The sequence below is a fragment of the Pelodiscus sinensis genome, chromosome 1 (assembly GCF_049634645.1).
Source record: "Pelodiscus sinensis isolate JC-2024 chromosome 1, ASM4963464v1, whole genome shotgun sequence".
Taxonomy (NCBI): Eukaryota; Metazoa; Chordata; order Testudines; family Trionychidae; genus Pelodiscus; species Pelodiscus sinensis.
The window spans coordinates 78,513,948-78,535,909 of record NC_134711.1 but is presented as its reverse complement, the minus strand read 5'-3'; the positions used below and the strand labels follow the sequence as shown (position 1 = coordinate 78,535,909).

At 39.7% G+C, this 21,962-nt stretch overlaps 1 protein-coding gene across 2 annotated transcripts in view; it reads left to right on the top strand.

The window, feature by feature from the left end:
* Window positions 1-20,523, top strand: part of EPYC (epiphycan) — a 31,660-nt gene extending 11,137 nt beyond the window's left edge. For both annotated transcript variants that reach the window (XM_006131076.4, XM_075933015.1), the window contains exons 3-7: window positions 6,137-6,290; window positions 13,025-13,183; window positions 15,430-15,632; window positions 17,271-17,366; window positions 19,954-20,523. In XM_006131076.4, the coding sequence (XP_006131138.1) occupies window positions 6,137-6,290; window positions 13,025-13,183; window positions 15,430-15,632; window positions 17,271-17,366; window positions 19,954-20,124 (783 nt within the window). In that variant the 3' untranslated portion in view covers window positions 20,125-20,523. The remainder of the gene's footprint in view (window positions 1-6,136; window positions 6,291-13,024; window positions 13,184-15,429; window positions 15,633-17,270; window positions 17,367-19,953) is intronic.
* The last annotated feature ends 1,439 nt before the right edge of the window (window positions 20,524-21,962 follow it).

The window sequence follows — 21,962 nt, the reverse complement described above, 5'->3', positions numbered from 1 at the left end:
TGCTGTTCCCCTGTGTTATTGATTTTAATATAAAGAGAGAAAAATAAGAAACTATGCTGAAGCTACTGCTGGGATAGGCATCTTCAATTGCTAGGCATTTTCTCATATAGTAGTTTCCATTTTCTGAGGCATGCAACCTCCCTCTCTTCCTTCAAATGCCTTTCCCAAAACTCATTTGCTTTCAGTTAGTGTTTCATCATTAATTTCTGTTCAGGGTTATTTGCTTTCTCCATGTGCCTCTCCATCACAAAATTAATTGAAATAAAACAGCAAAAAGCTAATCTATTAAATTGTGTTATGAAAAACTCCCACCATTTTACTTTCTGCCTACAAAATGCTATATTGTGCATATGAAAAAGTGCCTCATTCTATTGATAGCATCTAAATAAATATGTAAAGCTGGTAGAAGAGTCTATAGAACATTGGTTCTGACAATGGGGCTGATTTAAAGCCAGTTGATTTCAATGTAAATAATCTAATTAATTTTAATTGACTTTGGATCAGGTCGAACATTAGTAAATTTATACCAGAGATGAAGAGTTGTATAAAAAGATCTACAGTACTGTAATTAGAAAGTAATTTTAAGAAGTATTGAGCACCTAAAATTCAAACAAAAGTCAGTTTTGAAAACCAGATCTTAAGTTATTTAAGATATAGGCTTACAATTTCAAAGGTGACTAGTGATTTTAAGTGCTTGAAAAAAAGACTGATTTTCAGAAGTTGGGCGCTCAACACTTTAAAAAAAAATTACCCTTTTAGGCATACCAAGTTGAGCATGCAATTTAAATGGTCACTTATGAAAATTTAGTACATACTGTGAAAATACACAAAAGGAAAAATTACAAAATGCTATGGGGGTATTTAAGCTTAAAGGGTGTTATGGTGTTATATTAAATCAAGAAATAGTCTGACCATGTGATTCAATTTTCAAACATGAGTATGTATATGCACGAAGGAGGAGTTAAGGTTATCTGTGCAACCTTAGAGTTGACCATTATTTACCTTTGAGGATACAGTGTTTTCTCTGTGTGTACACAAAAAGGATATTTTAACAGTTTGCTTATGTTGCGGTGCATGTAGGCAAGACACAGTAGTTTGAAATGATTTAAAGAATCATGATATTTAACAAAGAGAAACAAAAACCCCATATACTTTGGTCCTCTGCAAATTTCTTTATAAAATCCTTCCCTTTCTTAAAATAAGTGAAGAGAACTACAGAGGGGAAAAAACTACTAAATCAGCTAGAATTGTTTTTGTCTGAAATATCAAAATATCTAATGAGGCCAATCTTGTCAAAATAGACATCTGGAAGACAAAGGACCATTTTTGACAGCATATAGTCTAGGAAATATTTTTCTCTTATGAAAATTTTGCGTGATCTGTAAAATAGGGAGGCCTGCAGGAATCACAAGCTTGATAATAAACAGACTTTTACCTCTAGGTCACTGGTTCAAATCCAGCCCCTGTGTAATGGCCAAGAAGTGTTTATTTTTTGAGACATGTTTGCAATATGTATCAATGGTTTCTATCCATATTCTAGTGGGGAGGTGTCAAAATAAAAACTCACCACTTAAACTGGTATTTTCCTTTACAAATTCAGAAGAGGTGCTACGAATTGAATGATCGTGAAGAATGTCTAAGCATCTAGGTTTATAATAGCCTCTCCAGATCACTATTTAAATCCATTGCCAGGACATGTTTAAGGAAGTTTTCACTGCCACAGCCATACTCTAACTGCTCTATAACTACTCTGTTTGAAAGAAAGTTTCAGTCCAGTATCTTTCACAAGCACACTTTCTTCAATTTCCTAACTCAAAAACAAGGGAAAATACTTATTTCAAAGGGGTTGTGTGTTGGAACTTAATTTATGTCAGTGAAATATTTTAAGATTCTCTGACAGAATATCTTAGTAGAAAAACTACATACTATAAACAGTGTTCTAGTGATGTGCCTAAAAATATGGCTTATAGGGTGTACTAATAGTGGTAAACATGAATGCTAGTAGGAGAACTACCTTGATGATCTGATCCTTATCATATAACATAGACCAAGTTTACAAGGAATTATTGGATATGTCAGTAACTAGTATCTCTGAACCTCCATGATTTTCTTTCCCAAAACTTTCTTTGCAGTACAGTTTTCATATCTTACTTGAACAAAAATGTGCTATTACGGAGTTTGGAAACACATTTTGGGAATGTTAAAAAACATTTCCAAATTTGCACTTATAAAACACACAACTTTACAGATGTCCACAAAACAAAGGAAGTTGACTGACTTCCGTAAACAGACATATGCAACCACTTTTGCATAATACCAGGACAGGGTCAATAAGTTTGGAATGTATCTCTCCCTCTAGGCTGTCTCCATTCAGAGAACATCTGCCCTCATTTCCTGTGTTCTCTTTGGTCTTCTTTTCATTTGTCCCCATGTCCATTCCTGTTAAAGTTGTCCCACTCTCAGCCCCACAGATTTGAACAGTATTGCTATGTCTACACTGGCGGGTTCTTGCACCAGAAATATGCAAATGAGGCTAAGCGTGGAATATTGCTGAGCCTCATTTGCATATCTAATGAGCTGCCATTTTTGCAGAAGAGGCTCTTGCGCCAGAAGGAGCGTCTACACTGCTCCTTCTTGCGCAAGAAGAACCCTCTTGCACAATGCCGTTATTCCTGAAAATAATCAGTGTAGTGGCATTGCACAAGAGGTTTTTTCTTGCGCAAGAAGGGGCAGTATAGATTCTCCTTCTGGTGCAAAAGCCTCTTCCACAAAATGGCGGCTCATTAGATATGCAAATGAGGCTCAGCGATATTCCATGCTTAGCCTCATTCGCATATTTCTGGTGCAAGAACCCGCCAGTGTAGACATAGCCTATGTGTTTTTGATAGACAAGATAATTCTTACTTGCTGTTATGCCAAGTTAGCAATAACTCATTTGCTGTCTTGTGAAGGGGTTAATTTTTTTCCTTACCCCATTTGCTATTTTCCCTTCCACATTTAGAAACATTAGTTCTTCCTAATTCCATCACATGCTTCCCTTTTAACTATATTGAAAGGACAGTATCTGTGGAACGTTTCAGTCATAACAAATATTGCTGCTTTCTGTACACAGATCATTAGGACAAATTAAAAACATGAGACTTGATTCTGTGTGGTATGAAACACCTATGAGATTCTAAACTGCTCCACTATTCACTGATTTCAATGCAACTCATCACTAAAGCTGGTCAGGCACATTGTCTGTTTTCCCATAGAAAAATGTTCAGTCAACAAAACTGAAACTGTTTGCAGGAAAGCATCGGTTCTGACTTTTTTTTTAACTTAAATTGAAAAAAGTTTCAAAAATCTTGAAACATTCTGTTTGGAATTTTTCACTTCAAAAATGCTTGTTTCCTAGTTCAAAATGACTGGAAACTTGAGCTAATTCTAGTAAGAGGGAAAAGTCAAAAACCAAAACAGAGAATATCATCAAAACCAAATGTTTCAATTGGCCTGTACCAATTTTCTTTGCATTTTGTCAATTCATGAAAGTTTTCAAGATTGACTTTTGTCTCAATTTTGGGATAGGAGATATTTGGAAATTTTGATTTACCCAGATTGGGGAAAAAAATAAAACATTACCTCTCTTCAGCTCTCCTCAGCATGTGGGTCGTGTAATCACCCTCTAAGTTCACAACAAACTATTTCTATTCAATAAGAACAGTTTAGATGGTTTCCAGAATCTCTTCCATTCAGCATCACAGTTTCTCACATTATAAGCACTGATACAAAATTACAGGACAATATTCCTGGAATTGGTCTTTCCAAAATAAACTGCACTTACTGAAGATATAATCGAGCTAAGTACTTGCATGGGAATTACAATAGTGTTTTTGCACAGCTTTGTTCATATTTAGGATATAGAGCAAGTGTCATGTGTGTTTGTTAACTTATTTGGCCTTCATGGAAAGGATGATTTAAAAATATCCTAGCAGAAAAAGTCCTCATTAAAATGTAGGTAGCTAGGATTTATGGACAGTAGCTCAGGATATACCACAAACCACACTCACTGGAGTCGAGGCGACAAGAACAGATGAGCTTGGCCTGGGAAGGGGCAGTGCCAAATCATCTGGGAGTCGTGGAGATTCCGCATCTCTCCCAAGTCACCTGGTGGGACTTGTATAAAGCCCCATCTAGTCGGTAAAGCAGCCTCCCCCAGCAGAAAGTTATGGTGGTATGAATGCCCCCTCCACCACTGGTCACATATGGACACAGAGGATGGGGTGTGAATTGCACCAACCTGCACTTGCAGGAAGGCAGGTTAAGTATGCAAGTTATCTTGATAGCCTCCATCCGAATTGCAAAAAAACCATTTACTAGCAGAAGAGAGTTCTAGCACTAGATGCAGGCTGCCCATTAATAATTACATGCAGCCCACAGATGCCTGTGGTTTGGTTTCTAATTTTCATAACACTTCAGAATCATGAATCTGGACAGTTTTTCAGTTCAGCTTCTCTAGTTTGAAAATGAATAAATCAAAGTGGCTTAACTAGGGAGTCCATTATGGGCAGCACACGAGCATGTGATGTTTGTTCAATTTTCTGGGTTGATGCAAGGATAGGCAGTGATATTGCATTCTAAAAAGCATTCTTTAAACAGAATGCTGAGCTGGTGAGAGGGGTGTCAGGCCTCATGGAGAAGACTTTACTCTCTTGAACTAAAATTCTTTATTGTCCCACTCCTCCCAAAAAATATATTCCTTAAACGCCAAAGTAATGATTTATCGACTTGGGGTACCAAATGGTGCATTTCAGTTGGGTCCAAACACTAAAAGAGGCCTCCCTACACCTTAATATGGAGCAACATATGACAATTTATTAAACACTTTAGAGGAAGAATTAGTTCTAGCCCGAGTCCTTGAGGGAAATTTTCAGTGCACAAACACGAGGCCCACAGCCGTAGACCTTTGTAAGGCAATGGGAACTGAGCTTGTAAACTTGTAAACGGTGCACTTATGTGACTGCTCAGAGAATCAAACACCATCCAGCTGATTAGCAGAGTGTCCACAGCTAGGTTTTATGTTTCTGTTGGTGATGTACATATGCACATGCTTCAGTGCACATAAAATTATTTTGCATGAATATAGAAAAAAATCTGCACATTGATGGAAAAGATCAGAGGGAACCTTGGTGCTGCCTCACCCCCAGCTTGAAGTGGTTTCCATTATATAAAGAGTTTACTGTTTGGCTCAATAGCCTTCAGTATCCCCACTAAAAAGTTTGCTCCAACACCCATGCTAAACTAGACATATTCATTTGTATCCTGAAGTTGTTTTGGAGCAACTTTGAGAGACTATAGCTTTATAGTTGTATAGTAACAAAAATTGGTTCTTCCAACTTAGAAGGTGGCAAGACTCATGGAAGGAGAAAATGTTTCCTAGTGTTGGGCCAGGGTTTACCAAACTATAGGATTTTCTTGAATGAAGGACTTAGTGTTCATTTAGATGCTTTTTATCTTCAACTCTCCCTTTTTGTATCCTCTGTGACTGTTGATGAATAAAGCTGTACGGTGCTGTCAAGCATTCAGAGAGTGAAAAAAAGTTGACAAACATTAAAACTAGTTTATTATGACAAGTACTGACTGCCTTTTCTGTTTTAAAATGGAGAGTTTTTAAACATATCACAGTTCAAATGTGATGTACATATGCGGGTATGTTTTGTGGATTTATTCTGGCACGCGTTGGCATTCTAAATTCAGATGATTAGCATTTTTCTTTGGAGCTTCTTAGTAACTTTTAATCTGTCAGATAGAACATCACAAGCTGTATGACACAATCAGTTCATTAAATCTATTGTTGAATAAGGGTGAGAAAAAGATCTTGGTTAACAGAAGTTCCTATTAATGCAGAATTAGTATAATATCTTCCCTAACAATGAAAATATCTGAGGTGTAAAGTGAATAAATATGTGTAAGTTTTATAAGCTCTACAATTGCAGACCAAGCCAAAGTCATCTGGTAGCTGCAGTATAAAACGCAGATGTACCACTGAGCTTCAGAGCATGTCTGACCTCTAATGGTAGAATCTATTAGAACATCACCAGCCATTGAGTGAAATATGTAATATACCTCCTTATAATATAACTGTGTTTCTCCCCAGATAGAGATTGGCACCGTGTTACCTTCTGTAACTAAAGAGATTTATTCCCCGCCACCACTTCCAGAAGAAGCTGAGGAAGAAGCATCAACACCAAAACTAATTGACGGTTCTTCACCACATGAGCCAGGGGTTCTTGGGCCCCAAACACATGATGGTTAGTTTTTTAAAAAATGCCACACCATTGCATTGGGTTGATTTCCATGATGCACTGAGTTTGGTGGTGAGTTTGTACTTTTTATTAAGAATTTATCTATTTGGGGATACTGTCTATAATGTTAGTGACATTTTTCCCCTGAAAAATAATTTTTATCTGAAATGCATGTTCAAAACCAAAACTTTTCATGAAAAAGTCATCAACATTTTCCATTTTGTGGTGAAACTATGACAATTGAAATTTGTATCAATATCAAGTTCAATACCGATTTGAACGTATATTCTATGATTTCTAATAATTTCAGTAAGCCTTTCCATTTAAAATGTTGATTAAAACATTATGGCATCTCTGGGAAAAGACAGACACAGTTCCAGTTGGAACTTGTAAAATGGAAACATGGGCCTTTCCTATGTCTGATAATTGCTAGTTAGATAGGAATCTTTGACAAGCCACTAAAAAAATTCCTGTAAACATTTATATAAGAAAATGAAACCCACTAAACCACAAACCAGCTCTATACCACAGAGCAGTAATTGCTCTAGGCTCCAGTATATGGAAGTCAGAGTAGTAGTTCACCAGTTTGGGGGCTGCCATGACAGATCTAAAAGTTATGCTGTGATAGAGATGCAGCCAGGGTATAGACTAGAGATTTTGTTTTGTACCTGCTCATCAATATGTTATCTGAGGATCTAGGGAGACAAAAAGAAAAGTTCCTATATCCAAATGTGCACATTTTTGTGTGTGGAATGCAATCACTCCCAGATCTGTTTTTTAAAAATTCCATCAGTTAGATTCCACCAGAATAAAGAATCTGTACTGATGTAAAACAAAAATGGGGGAGGAAGGCTTTCTGGACAATTCTGAAATAGACAATACAATATTCTCTATTTTAGATTTTCAAACCTTTCAAAAGAGGTTTTACATACTCCCCTGTGTTATGTATTATGAATCTGCCCCCTTCAAGGTATCCAGGGGGAATTTAGCAGAAATCTCTTTCTTTTGAAAATGTGATAGGGCTGGAAGGGAGAAGAGAAAGTCCGTCACTGTTTCAGCTGCAAAATCCTGTCTATGGTGGCCATCTAAGACTCTAACTGTCGGTCTGGGAAATAACACCTCCATTTTATGAAAAGTTTAAAGGGTCTAATATTTGTTTTCACTCCAATGAGGGAATGAAACCAAGTCTTTTTGATATTTTTTCACAAAACAAAGTGAGTGTCTCACTCCAGAGTACCCAACAGCCCAATGAGAAGGGTATTCACCTGGGATGTGAGAGATCAAGGTTCGTGTTAATACTCTGCATGAGGCAGAACAGGAACTTGAACGTGGCTCTCCCATCAGCCAGGTGAGTTGGAGGCTATAGAGGCAGTCTCAGTCTCTCTCTCTCTCTCTCATTTTCTCCTGTTGAAGTTGTTCCACTATGCTCCATGGGAGCAGCGAGACAGAGACTGACTCTACAACCCGGTGATGATGGCACTCACCTGCAATGAGGTCTAGAATCTGGTCTTCAACTGCCCAGGTGAGTGCTCTGATCACCAAACTATTGATCACTCTAAAATGTGTGGCTATATCTGCTACCTAGAGCTGAGAAACCATTTTAGTTGAAACAGATATATTTCCAAGGAACCTGTTTTCACAGAATGGTATTTTCTGCCAGAAAAGTTTTGTAAAAAAAAAAAATCAAATAACTTTACTCTAAACACACTTAGGTCCAGATTCACTACAACTGGTTTGAGAGGTGTAACTTACTCCTCCCTGTGTAAGCCTTGCTCTTTGAAGCTACCTCTAATCACCCAGTGGAAGGGAAGGCAAGGGGGCACGACTCTGAAATGTTTCTCCTGGGTGCCTGGGCACTGTATACAGAGCTTCCAGAGGAAAGGAGGACTTTAGTCTGTGGCTTCTCTCTCTGTTTGCCTGAAGAGTGCAGGATGCAGACCAAGCGTGCCCATGGCAAGGTGTCCCTCAGCTAAGTACTGATTGTATTTATCATTTAAATTGCAGCAAGGGAGCTTTAGATTGGACATTAAGAAAAACTTCCTAACTGTCAGGGTGGTTAAACACTGGAATCCATTGCCTAGGGAGGCTGTGGAATCTCCATCTCTGGAGATACTTAAGAGCAGGTTAGATAGACATCTATCAGGGATGATCTAGACAGTGCTTGGTCCTGCTGTGAGGGCCGGGGACTGGATTCAATCACCTCTCGATGTCCCTTCCAGTTCTAATATTTTATGATTCTATGATTCTGGTCTTCAACAATTAGCCTTTTTTCAGAAACAAGACTAATCATAATTGGCCAAGAGGGCCAAAACAGGCAACTCCAAAACAACCAACCTAAAAGCCAATTCAATAAGAACTTTTAAATTGTAAATGCCACTTACTTTTGCTAACTACACTGCTAACTGTCCTAATTAGTGAAACAGTCCAAATAAATTTCACAAATAAAACTATCCAGCACAAAGTGCACAGTGGGTTCTATGATGAGAAACAGATCTGCTAGAGCAGGATGTAGGGAATCTCCTGCATGCCAGCCACACATGGTTTGTAGGGGTAAGCTGCTGGCGGGGACACCAGACAGTTTGTTTACCTGAGCATCTGCGGGCATGGCCACTTGCAGCTCTGAGTAGCTGGTGTTTGTCATTCATATGCAATAAACCTTTTGTGAATGAGGTGAAATGGCTCTATTTAATGCTCCTCTTTGTGTAAATATTTTCTTTGAAATGCACATCTTTCAAGCAGTTTTAGCTCAAGGGATGAGAACTCTTTCCTGATGTTAAGATCAGAATCAGAAATGTTAATTAAAAACAATGGGAAGGAAATTGATATCTAGTCTCCATAACTCTCCGAAAAAACTCATTTCCTCAAGAATCATCCAAAACATACTGTTCACAGAACTAAACTTAAGTAACTTTAATAAGTTTCAAAGCCACCACATTTGAATCTTTCGCATAGCATGGAATCAGAGGGGTTCAATGTGACTATAATCTCATAACTCTAATAAGAAGGAAATGTCAAATTAACTCTGTTTCTCATGTGATACTCTTAGAAAACTGAATTGCAGTTGTGACTACTGTTACCCCAGTTTTTAATCACCAAGGGTATGTCTACACTACCACCCTAGTTCGAACTAGGGTGGTAATGTAGGCAACCGGAGTTGCAAATGAAGCCCGGGATTTGAATTTCCCGGGCTTCATTTGCATCTCGCCGGGCGCTGCCATTTTTAAATGTCCGCTAGTGCGGACTCCGTGCCACGCGGCTACACGCCGCACGGACTAGGCTTCCTATTCCAAACTACCGTTACTCCTCGTTTTACAGCATGGAGTCCGCACTAGCGGACATTTTAAAATGGCGCCCAGCGAGATGCAAATGAAGCCCAGGAAATTCAAATCCCGGGCTTCATTTGCAACTCCGGTTGCCTACATTACCACCCTAGTTCGAACTAGAGTGGTAGTGTAGACATACCCTAAATGAATCTATCAGGAACTTAGATATTTTATATTATTGTGAATTCAGTTCATGTTCAATGGATTTCATTACATTGAACTTTGAAACACTAAGTTTTGACTGGCTATATCATGTCTTGGACCACTGTTAAATTGGAATGAACAATCCAAGAAAGGAATTAGCCATCAGAGACCCCAAGAAGATTGTCCAGTGACAAACAATACAAATAAGTGAGATGATGAGTTGCAGTTCATGTATCTAATCTCTGTAATCAAAATTATAGCAAGAATGGAATTTGCACACGATATAGTTGATTCATAGAAATCCGACAACTAAAGAAACTTATCGATTAAATTGAAGTTTTAAACTTTCTGCTCTTCTGGAGTTACCACAGAAGTGGAGGATGTCTGGGATGTATAAGAATTCAAGATTTAGTTTCCCCATATAGTTATGTAAATCCTATTTAAAATGTTTGGGTCCTACAATCTGTGGGAGCATATCTCTAGCATGCTGACAAATGTCAATATAGGTAGACCTCCATCTCAAACTGCACCTTATTAGATTCCATACTTTAACTCCTTTATGCAAAAGTCTAAGGCCAAAGCTAGTGAGTGGAATGAGCATAATCATGCAACGATGGGCAAGCAGCTTACACCCTCGGCATGGCTACTCATGGCAGAAGGGAAGCATGTAGGTACCTATTTGTCAAAATAGTAGTCCCTACGCTCGTGCTTCTTGGGAGAGCAAATGGTAGGCAGGAGGATCAGAGTACAATTTTGGGCCCCAAAAGGGTCTTGGTCACCAAGAGGAACATTCTGCACCCAGTCTGTAGCCTCAGGGGAGTTCATGCCTACATGATCTCTCATCCCCCCAGTACTGCTCCAGAGCATGCAGAAACCTGCATGGCTCTATACCGCCCCCTACTGAACACTTGTGGCTTGCAATCTAGCCCTAAGAATAGAGGCAACCAGCCTTGCAGGTAAATTTGAAGGATTAAAAAGAATTCTTGGGCCTGGTTTTCTACTTTGTTGTTGTGATCGGTGGCATTTTACCCGTGGTGGGGAAAGGGATGGGTAAGTACAGAAGAGTGTAGTGGACACAAGATAGCAGGGCATCAAACTAGGAATTGAGTCAAATGCCTCCAAACAATTTCAACTGTTATAACCTAAGAGGGAGAGAAGGAATGAGCTTCCAAACAATGCAGAGGTTTCTAGATCAATGGCAATACCTTCTATTGCACCTCAAAGCAAATGAGAATCTGGTGAGATATTTGGGGGTGATATAATATGCATCCTATAGCTAGAACATTAAACAAACAGCCTTATTCTGTGCTTGCGTCAAAAGTAAAATGGCCTTAGAGGTTAGCCTCATCAAACACCTGGTCATAATTTAATCTGGAGATCAAAGTTATGTCACCGTGACTAGGCCCTCAGAGAGGATTGTATCCACCACCTTTTAAATTAAAAAAAAATGGATGAAAAAAAGCATTTTAGCTACTACTATAACTGGGAAATCAATTATTGGTAAGGGATCCAGGATCACCCACGTATAGAGAGCCTCACATACACAACCCTGCCCACCCACCTAACATCTTTGCCATACCATCCACATGGTTCCCCTTTACCTGCTAATCCCATCCATGCCCTGCTTACAGTCAGACATTTGGGAAGCGGAGGGACTACACCATTTAGCTCCAGTAAAAAAGGAAAGCTGAGTATCATCCACAAACTTGTGGTAATAAATACCCACTCTCACAACCCTCTGCAGCCGCCCTCCAAACATGCGGCATTGGAGGGGGTGACAGAACAGGACTTTATGTAAAAGAATTCTTAGAAGGGATAAGCAATTGATTCCCCATCCCAACCATCTCAGGCCTGGCCTTTACTAACGAGGGAAAATCGACTTAAACTATGCAACTCCAGCTACATTAATTATATAGCTGGAGTCAAAGTATCTTAAATTGTATTTTGGCACCTTGGACGGAGCAGGAGGTCGATGGGAGCACACACTCCTGTTGATGTCCCTTACTCCTCATGAGGAGCAGGACTATCAGAGCCCTCAGAGATCACAGAGGAAGGAGATCACATCCAGTCCAGCAAAGTGTAACAGCTAGCCAATGGCACTGAAAGCTGCTGCTGAAATTAAGGAAGCAACACAGGTATTTAACTGTCTTTCCTGAGAGAGGAAGTCACTTCCATCGATGAATACATTGTGAGGGGGTTTGGTTTTTATTTTTTGCCACTAGTGGGCAGATAGACAGGAAACTCAGGGATTCCAGCTGGCATCAGAACTGCTTCACCAAAACTCTCTTTGTTGCTTTTCCCAAATGAGGAAGTTCAGGAAAGCTAGCCTCTCTTGTTCTCCCTTCTGGAGGCATTAACAATCCTAACCAGTGAAGCGACAAACCACTCCCTAGGCACACACTTGATTGTACACACCATTACTGCATCTTGGAAAGTAGGGCTCTGCTAGCAGAGAGCAGAGCCAGAGGATGGAGATGGATCCCTCCCATTCTTATTACTGCTCTCCCAGCTTCTGGGTTGGAGGAGCAGACACTCCCCATTTGTGCTGGGTGCCCAGGATGTTGAAGCCACTGGATCTGCATAACAACTATACCAATAGCTGGGTCCTAGCCTGCCCCTTTCATCTCTTTCTTAGCAGACCCACTCACAAATGTGTCAGTGGAGAAGAACCTTTGCTCTGTGTGTAGACGTGCTCTGGCACCCACTCCCCACTGTGTCCACTCCCCTGTCTCCCTGCACATCCCATATGTGAGGTGTAAGTACTGTAGAGACACTGCCGCCAGCCCTGTACACCATGGAGGAATCTCATCTTTTTGTCACTAGGATCCCTTGTACTTTTTAAAAGCACTGAAGAACAATGGACTGTTTGACTCATTTTAATATTCTGAGAAACACGTGTATATTTACAGCTACCTTTCTTTAATTTCTATCTCCATTATTAGTAAGTCAAACAGGCTGTAATGAACAATTTTGAAAACCTTCAACTTTGGATGTACTGTTTTCCAGCGCTTAATTTGCAATGAAAGGGGTGTAGGAGCTCAATCCCTTTTTTCACTTTTATAACTGATCCAGCAAGCCCAGAGGTGCTGAGGCTACGAATTGCCAAGACTAGAGCGCCAGGGCTCAACCCTGCTAAGCACAATTTAACACTGCTACTTTCTTAATGGTAATACCTAACTCTTAGATAGTACAGCTTTATAAAACTGTCCCAATCTGAGTATTCTCACTCCACGTTTTTCTTCACATAATTGGTTTCCTTTAATATTTTCATAGGCCTTCCGACTTGCCTTCTGTGTACATGTCTGGGGACCACAGTCTACTGCGATGATCATGAACTGGATGCTGTCCCTCCACTGCCCAAGGAAACCACCCATTTCTACTCTCGCTATAACAGAATAAAAAAGATCAACAAAAACGACTTTGCTAATCAAAGTATGTGTGATAGTACTGATGCAATCGGTTTCCCTTTCTTCTTTCCTTTTTTCTATGTGCCATTTTAAGTGGCAAACTGTCTTACATGAGCTTGTCAAATTTATTGATGTCAATGGGTAACATGCTTAAGTGCTTTGCTGCTTTAAGTGCTTTTCATGTAACATACAGTCAACCTGTGAAACTCCTTACCAGAGGATGTTGTGAAGGCCAGGATTTCTTTAAAGAGCTAGATAAATTCATGGAGAATAGGTCCATCAATGGCTATTAGTCATGATGGGTAGGAATGGTGTCCCTAGCCTCTGTTTGTCATAGGCATAAGAATATAAGAATGACCATACAGGGTCAGACCAAAGGTCCATCTAGCTCAGTATCTTGTCTTCTGACAGTGGCCAAAGCTAGATGTCCCAGAGGGTGAACAGAACAGGGAATCCTCAAGTAATACTTCTCCTATCACCCATTCCCAGCCTCTAACAGAGGCTAGGGACACCATTCATAACCCATCCTAGCTAATAGCTGGGAATAGATGACAGGGGAGGGATCACTTGATGATTACTTGATCTGTTCATACCTTCTGGGAGCACTTGGTATTGGCCACTGTCGGAAGACAGGATACTGGGCTAGATGGACCTTTGACCCAGTTTGGTCGTTGTTATGCTTTGAGGCCTAAGCCTTAAGTAGCTTGATTACAGATTCACTAAAATTCAATCCTAAATTAATGCAAATAATACAGTACAAATAATTGAACACATTTACCTATGCACTTGCTGGCATTTCTAATTAACTTTAAAGGAGAAAACCCCCATAGAGAATGTAAAATACAGTGATTAGTTCTCTTCTTTAGGGAAAGCAGTTTTCATTTAGGCATTACATTCAGTAATTAGCAAGAGTAAGAAGGGAATCTTTGTAAATGTTTAAAGAAGTTTCCCTCATTTAAAGATATTTATGGTTTTACTGAGATTTGAGCAGGAAAACCTTATGGAAAAGGAAAATCTAAACCTCTATTTTCAAATGTGCTAAAGTTAGGTTCTTTGAGGCCTAAATTGTCAAATTCTACTCATGATTTTGCATCCCTCCCTTTTTATGTGAGCAACTTAAGAGGCCTGGTTTTCAAAAAATTACAGAGTCCGTGCAATTGATTTCAGTGGAAGTCTTTGGATACTGGACAATTTTGAAATCAAGCCACTTTTTGGTAGCCCAACTTCTTCCATGCAATTTTGAAAATCTTTTTGATTGGTTTGGTTTACAAAATATAACACCAATACCAAACTGTTACAGTGGTGCACTTAAAATTAATCATGTAATATATTAATTTGAAAATGCCTTATTTGACTATATAACTGTTCTAAAAAAAACCAAATTTATTCATATTGGAAGTGATTGAGTAAGGAAGCTCACCTCAGACATGTTTACAATATCCAGAGAGCACTACAAGGCTCAAAAAGAATCCACTTTTTTTGGTGTGTGAATTCTCCATTCCACCAAGCCCCTCCTCATCCCCGATAAACTTTTAATTGAAAACACATTTTGATCAAAAGAAAAAATACTCTTTCCTTTTACATTTTTTTTTTATTGAAAAATTATTTCATTTGTGGTTGAAACAACAAAAATAAAAACCCATTCTAAAGTTTTACTCTTTTCTATTGAAAAAAAGGTAGGAAAAAAAGGAGTTTGTATGGAAATGCTTACTTTTTAACCTCCCCCTTTTCCCAGTGTGAAATATAAGGGGTACTATTTTTCTCTGAAAATTTTTTTTTAAATCAGATAAATAAGAGAATTTGGCAACATTTCATACTGAAATTTTTCAATTATGGAAAATTGCAAACAAAAAGAGATTCTTTATATTCAATTTCTTTCATGAAATAGTCATGATTTACCACTTCTCCTCAAATTCTATCAAAATAAGATTTGTTCCAATTGTGTAATTTTGCTCTCAATGGAGCACCCTCCACTAAAGGAGCTTACTGGACCTCCTGAAAGAACGTTGTGTTCTTGAAGTTCCCATAAACTGCAATTGTGCTCATTATTAATGGAAGCCAGCCCTTTTCAGAAGAGGAAAACTGCTTCAGTCCTCAAATTGGCTACTTTTCTGCATTATTTCTACCAAATAAGTACAAGCATGTAATGAAGTACTGTATAGGGGATGTTCAAATGTATTTAAAATACAGTTGCTTTTTCTAAAAAAAGTTTTAAGACAGTCAGAAATAAGCTCTGAAGTGCTCTAACTATTTTGTTATTTTCTCTGCCAGACGATTTAAAAAGGATCGATCTGACGTCAAATTTTATATCCGAGATCGATGAAGATGCCTTCAGGCAGCTGCCCCAGCTTCAGGAGCTAGTGCTCCGGGATAACAAGATAAGACAGCTCCCCGAATTACCACCTACCCTGACATTTATTGATGTTAGTAACAACAGGCTTGGCCGCAAAGGAATAAAGGAAGAAGCATTTAAAGTGAGTTTGGTATTGACAGAAAAATCACACCTACACCATATCACAGTAGTGTTTTGTCCACCTGTATGTGTGGGTAAAGCTTTGGCTCCCTTCCAATGTGTTGAGCAGTGTAGCTACACCCATATTACAAACCACATATATTTACTCTTTCTCTGGAGCAGCAGGTAGACTGCAGCTCCCTGAGTGACACCTTCCCTCTTGGTGGAAAAGCTACCATGTGCTGCCTCTTCCCCCAGGCATATCACTATCTCACCATCTATGCCTCTGTTTATATATCTAAATAATGGACCAGTTTTTCATGATTTATCTGACTTTTATACACTGTCCAGGTGCCCCAAAGGAGCTAGATTCTAGCTGTACTTGATCAGCTATGAATTCCTTCATGGGAAGATGGCTCAGCCAGTATATCAAAGCTTGCAGAATCAGCTCCTTCACCAGCTGCTCCCTCTCAGCCTCACACCTAGGGTGAGCTTTTTAGGAAGGCATAACTCAGCCTTCAGGCTCCCCAATGGCCTCTCACTCATACTCTCAAGTACATTTCAGACATGGGAGAAAATATGCCCCACAATTATTTCACACTCACACTCCTGACATCCTAGCATCTCAAAGAGCTTGGCAAATGTTCATGAATCCACAAGAGCCAGTGAAATAAATAGTAGACTTATGCCTGTTTTACAGATGGGTATATTGAGACAGAGAGGTTTACAGATGTCCCCAAGATGAGAGTGAGAGACAAGAACTCAGAAGCCCTGAACTTCTATCCCTTAGTGTAGTTAGAATATACGGCTTCTCCTCTAGACTTCACTCCCTTGCTGCTATTGCTATGCAGGAGTTGATCTTACTGTTGGGGAGAGGTATGTGTCAAGAATATTATTCAGAAACATTTTGCATGAACAAAAATGATTCTGATAAACCAGGTGTGGGGAAACTTTTTTTGGTTAGGGGCTTCTGATCACAGAAAAATCAGTTGGGGGCCACACACAAGCGAGAAGCAAAAAAAAAAAAAACCCAAAACCCACTGATGTGGCATCTGACTGAGAAGAAGAAAGACACTCCTCACATTCCCTTCATACACCGGAACCTAGGGGGCCCAGCCTAGTAGATTTTGTGTGCTCCAGACCCACAGTAGGGCAGTGAAGGGCTGGCGTGCCAGGCTTGCTAATACTGGGGGAAAGGCCCCTGAGCCTTGGGGGTCAGATGCAGGCAAGTCAGGAGCCACATCCAGGCCCCTGGCTTGAGGTTCCTGCCCCTGTGCTAAACAATAAACTGGGTGATTCCTTGAGGAGAAAAAAAAACCAGCAAGGTCTTTCTGCAGAAGTTTGGACAGGCCACATTAGCACTTGAAAACAATGTCAAGCTGGAGACTGCTTAAATATGTATTTGCCATTCTCAGTTGCTTTAGGAAGGCAGCTGATCTTTAATGTTAACTGAGCTTGGCCAATGCAAAAGAAAGCTCCTATCAGTATTTCATTATTTTTTTAAGCTTAACGTAGAGCTTTTAACTGAGAGTCCTGTTGATTTAAAGGAACTCGTGCATTAAGTTTCTCATTGCAATGGTGGATGTAAAACTTATTATGCATTTCCTGGAGATATTTACAAATTCCAGTTAAGGAAAATTTCCCCTTCCTTTTTTTTCAGGATATGGTTGATCTGCATCATCTTTACATCACTGACAATAACCTGGATCACATCCCACTACCACTGCCTGAAAGCCTCCAAGCTCTTCATCTTCAGGTAGATTACAAAACCAATTGCTTTTTATAGCAATGCTGAATAACAGACATAGCTGGGAGGACAAACTAATATTACTGCTAAGTGGATTTTTTTTATTCTGAAATTTCAGGTAAACTCCCATTATCTAATTGGGCCATCTGTAACCTTAGGCTACTCAGGGTATTTATTATATGAAATTCACTTACTCTACACTTTTCAGAGTCAGGTGACAAAAAAAAATTTGAATAATCCACAGTCCAGTGTATCTGGATATGAATTATTAAAACTTTCATGTGCAATGTAAATATTTTCAAACAAAAGGCCAGATTCTCCATTGGTAAGATTTAGTTTAGGCACTGTAGCCATTTTGATTTACACCAGAGAAGGAGCTGGTCCACAACCAGAACATAAATCTGGCAAAGCCATTTTATCCTTCTGTCATGGGATGCTTTATTCAGCATTATGTAACTCCTTCTCAAGGGTGCTCTGGGTATTAGCTCTTTACAGGTTACTCATCCCTATTGCTGTATATCATTTCATCACTTTTTCTTATTCATTGTGATTCAGGGTGTTCGGTCTTCATGCTTAGCCTCCAACCAGGTCATTCTAGTCTTCCCTTCCTACTGGACACCCGTCACAGGCAACCTGCACTCAGCTTCCCCAGTGGCTCATAAGGGCCCACCTACTACTCCAGGTGCCAGTGCAGGAACTCTGTACCTGACAGTTGTGATCTGCTTTCCCTCAGACTCTTGGTCTTTCCCTCTATTTCCTCCTACAGCTTCTGGCTCCTCCTCCCTCTCTGGATGTACCAGCATAAACTCCCTCCCCATAGACAGTAACTGCAGACTACTGAATTCCATAGCCTCAAACACCCCTGCCTGTCTCATGCCAGTTTTATTTGCTGTATGCCACTGTCTCCTGTTCCTCCCCAGCTGAGCTCCATCTTCAGTTGGCCCACCAAGTCCTGGCTTATCCCAGGTGCAGCCTATTAGATAAACTGGCCTCTCCTCAGCATCATTGATCACTTCTGGGCTGGTGTGGGGGTGAATATCCCAACACACATTCATAATTTCATTCCCACCTTTTAATACATAAAGACCTGAACTGAATAAATGTAGTCTAGCAATGGCAATCCATTCTCTTGGTTTCATATTGCTAAGATAGTGCTACACACACCACTGCATATTTGAATAATGATACAGACAGGCAAGGACATGGATTATCTCCTGGCAGTCCAATCTCTGACTGACATGAAAGTGTAGGAGGGGCTCTCCTTTTGAGACATGTCATTTCAGTTCTAAAATAACCAAAGTCCCACACAAATACGGTATCCTATCATTTTTGTTGTTGAAAATTATTTACCTTGGGAAAAGAAGCACAAAACTGAGATTACAGGAAGAGTAATTTACACTCAGCAAATAATTCCTGTAGTATTTTAAGCTTCATGTACAATTTGTTTGTGGATCTAAGTGCAATGCTGACAGGTGAAATTGAACCTGGAATCCCTAGAGTTTAGTGTATGAGCTTCTACAGATTGAGCTATGAAGTCACCTGCCTAATGCTGAAGACCACGGACCCTCTCTGAGACAGCTGCTACCAGGCTGCTCCAATTTGTTTACTTACCAGTTCCGCAGCCACGGAGCCTTGTGGCTCCCATTGGATCCAATTCGCCATTTGCTGCCAAGTGATGTGACCCAGGCCGCTGCTTCCTGTGGCTCCTCTTGGCTGCAAATGATGAATTGGAGCCAATGGGAGCCATGATGCTCCATAGTCAGTAAATAAACAAGCCAGAAAGCAGCCTGGTAGCACCATTCTCAGTGCGGGTCTGCAGACCACTTTGAGAAACACTGCTGTAGAGGAAACTCATTCTTATCTCTCTGTAAGTGGTTTCAGTGTCATTCCCTGTGATAGTGAACCATACCTAGCAGAGGTGTGGGTTGCATACTTCCCCTAGCAGAGGAAGCAAGTCACAAACTTCAGAGACCCAGTTGAAATCCTGGACAAGCTGACAGGCAGAACAGAACATGGACCTCTGTGCTACAGCTTGCACTATAAAGCCAGGTGGCTCTCAGCTAAGGCTGTAGAGCACACACATTCTGGCTTTCTCTGTAAGTGGTTTAAATGCCACTCCATAGGTCAGTGAACCACACCCAGTAGGTGTATGGGCTACATAAACTCTCTATTTAGGGCCTTTGGCACAACACGGTATTCCACATCTGTAGGCTGGCAAGCTGTGAGGTCTGAGGATGTCAAGAGGCTGGTTACAGCTCTATGCTTCTTTAGGCTGACCTCTGCTGGGCATGAGCCTTTAGCTGAGAGTTTTACTGGTCTCTCACCTTCCTGCCTGACTCCACTCTGCCTTCTTGGCCTTTTGTTTGTTCTAGGCAGCAGTTCTCTACTGGTTGAGAGTTCCCTTGACAGGGAGAATTGTAAGCTGGCTATCTTCATCTAGAATCTGTCTCTCTTGAACTGTGGGCAGTGCAAAGTCCCTGAGGTTATGTTACTTTCTTTTTACAGCACAGAAAATGTATCAAAAATTGGCTTTTAAAGACAATTATCATCAAACATATGTTTGTGCTCTTATGGATAACTTTGTTTTTCTTTTTAGAACAACAACATTCAGCAGATGCATGAAGACACTTTCTGCAAAATGAAAGATGTTTCTTATGCCCGTAGATCTCTAGAAGACATCAGACTGGATGGCAATCCCATCAATTTGAGCAAGACTCCTTCTGCTTATATGTGTCTACCCCGTTTGCCAATTGGTAGCCTCATCTAAGTTTCGACAGCAGCCAGCAATGTCGTTTGACATGATAGTGTCTATGACAAATGAACAAGGCATTGCTGTGTAAAAAAAATGCAGATTATTTTCAAAGCTCATTTATTTGAAAGGTTTTTAATCAGTAAGAAAAGTAACAAAAAACACAAATGATAATGTGAAATGCTAAAAGATTAATCCATTATCTACTGAAATATAAACTATGCAATGCAATAAATGTCAATACGTTCAATACAACAACTACATTGAATATATAGAAAAGAGGGATCAGAACAGCTGAAACTGTGTAACTTTGATGCTCTCTGATTTAATGTTTGTGTGCTAAAATTTAATAATTTTATATAAACTTAATTGTAACACAATAAATGAATAACACAAAATACATGTACATAAGATCTATATCAATGACATTTTCATTTTAATTGGCTTCTTGCTCTCAGTAAAGTACAAATCTTTGCTTTCTACTTGTTTTCTACTGCACCAGATTGTTTTGGAGAAATACTGATAGTATTCCAAAATATTTGGAAAATCTTGAACCTTATCTTGCATCAGCACTAAAATATGGAGAATAAACATCTAGGAGTACATAAATGTACATAAAGTGCATATCAGTGCTTTTGTAGCAATAATTGGGCTTTACAGCCTTGTTTTCTATACCTTTGCTAAGCTAGCTAGTTCTTTTAGAGCAATAATAAAATTCTCATGTTAAATGGCCTGTTTGGAAAATATTGAACATTAACCTGTATCTGTTAAAGAAGCTGAAGAACTTTACCTGGAGTACCTTGATAGTTATACAGAACACTGTAGTTGAGTAAGTTCAGTTCTGGCACGTGATCTAAGTCTCCGAATATTGCTAGCCATTTATTTGAGTTCTTCATTTCTCCTGAAGTCTCAACAATTCGGATCTGGAAATTCTCTCACCCTGGCAATTTTTAAGAAATCTGTTTTCTACTGTATGTTTCATACCTTCCACTTTGAAATATGATGCTCAGAAATAACCTGACAGATTCGAAGATGCTGGTCCCTCATAACAGTAAAGAGAAAAAAGTGACACAGTGAAAATCTTTTGAAATATTTCTGAAAATAACTTGGTGACAACCAATCATGAAAAAAATATCTTCCCAACTACAAAACAAATATATTTGGTATCCTAGTTTCCCTGAGTTTAATTTAGTACATTCACCACGTATGTGTCAAGTGCAGCAGAAACGGTACACTTCTGCTGAGCTAGGCAATGGAACATCTGTACTTAAGGACACTGCATCTTCCGTTCCTATGAACCACAATGTGGAAGTAGGCAACTGGGAACATGGGGAGTAGGTTTGTTTGTGTATGTCATGAATTCAGAAGGACCCAAATCAATGCTGGGCAGTCTTAGCAGGCTACATCCACTGCTCCCCCACCAAGTTTGACAGTATTTTTTTTGCAAGCTAGATAGGAAAGATTGAAGTTCTTCAGGACTGCAGCCTCTGTTCTCAGTTGATGCTTCTGCTCAGGCTTAAATTTTTCAGAATTTCCCAAATTCTTGTGTAACAGGGAATATTGGAATGTTGGAAATTAAGGGGGTGGGTTGTCTTAAATGTACTATAGCATCAGCCTTTCCTGTGGTGAAGCTTCCTTTTGTCCTGACAGGGCCCGTCTGTCTCAGAAAACAACTGGTGGGCCAACAGTTTCAAAATCTACCCCTTCTGCCGATGCAAAAATCTTAATCTGCTGCTTTGTGTTTGGCAGTCCAAGAGTCACAAACAGATGTGCATTGAATTTTACAAGATAAGGACAACACACAGGTTTGCTCTGTTGCCATTTTGTCTAATCCCCACAACTCATTTTACCCATCT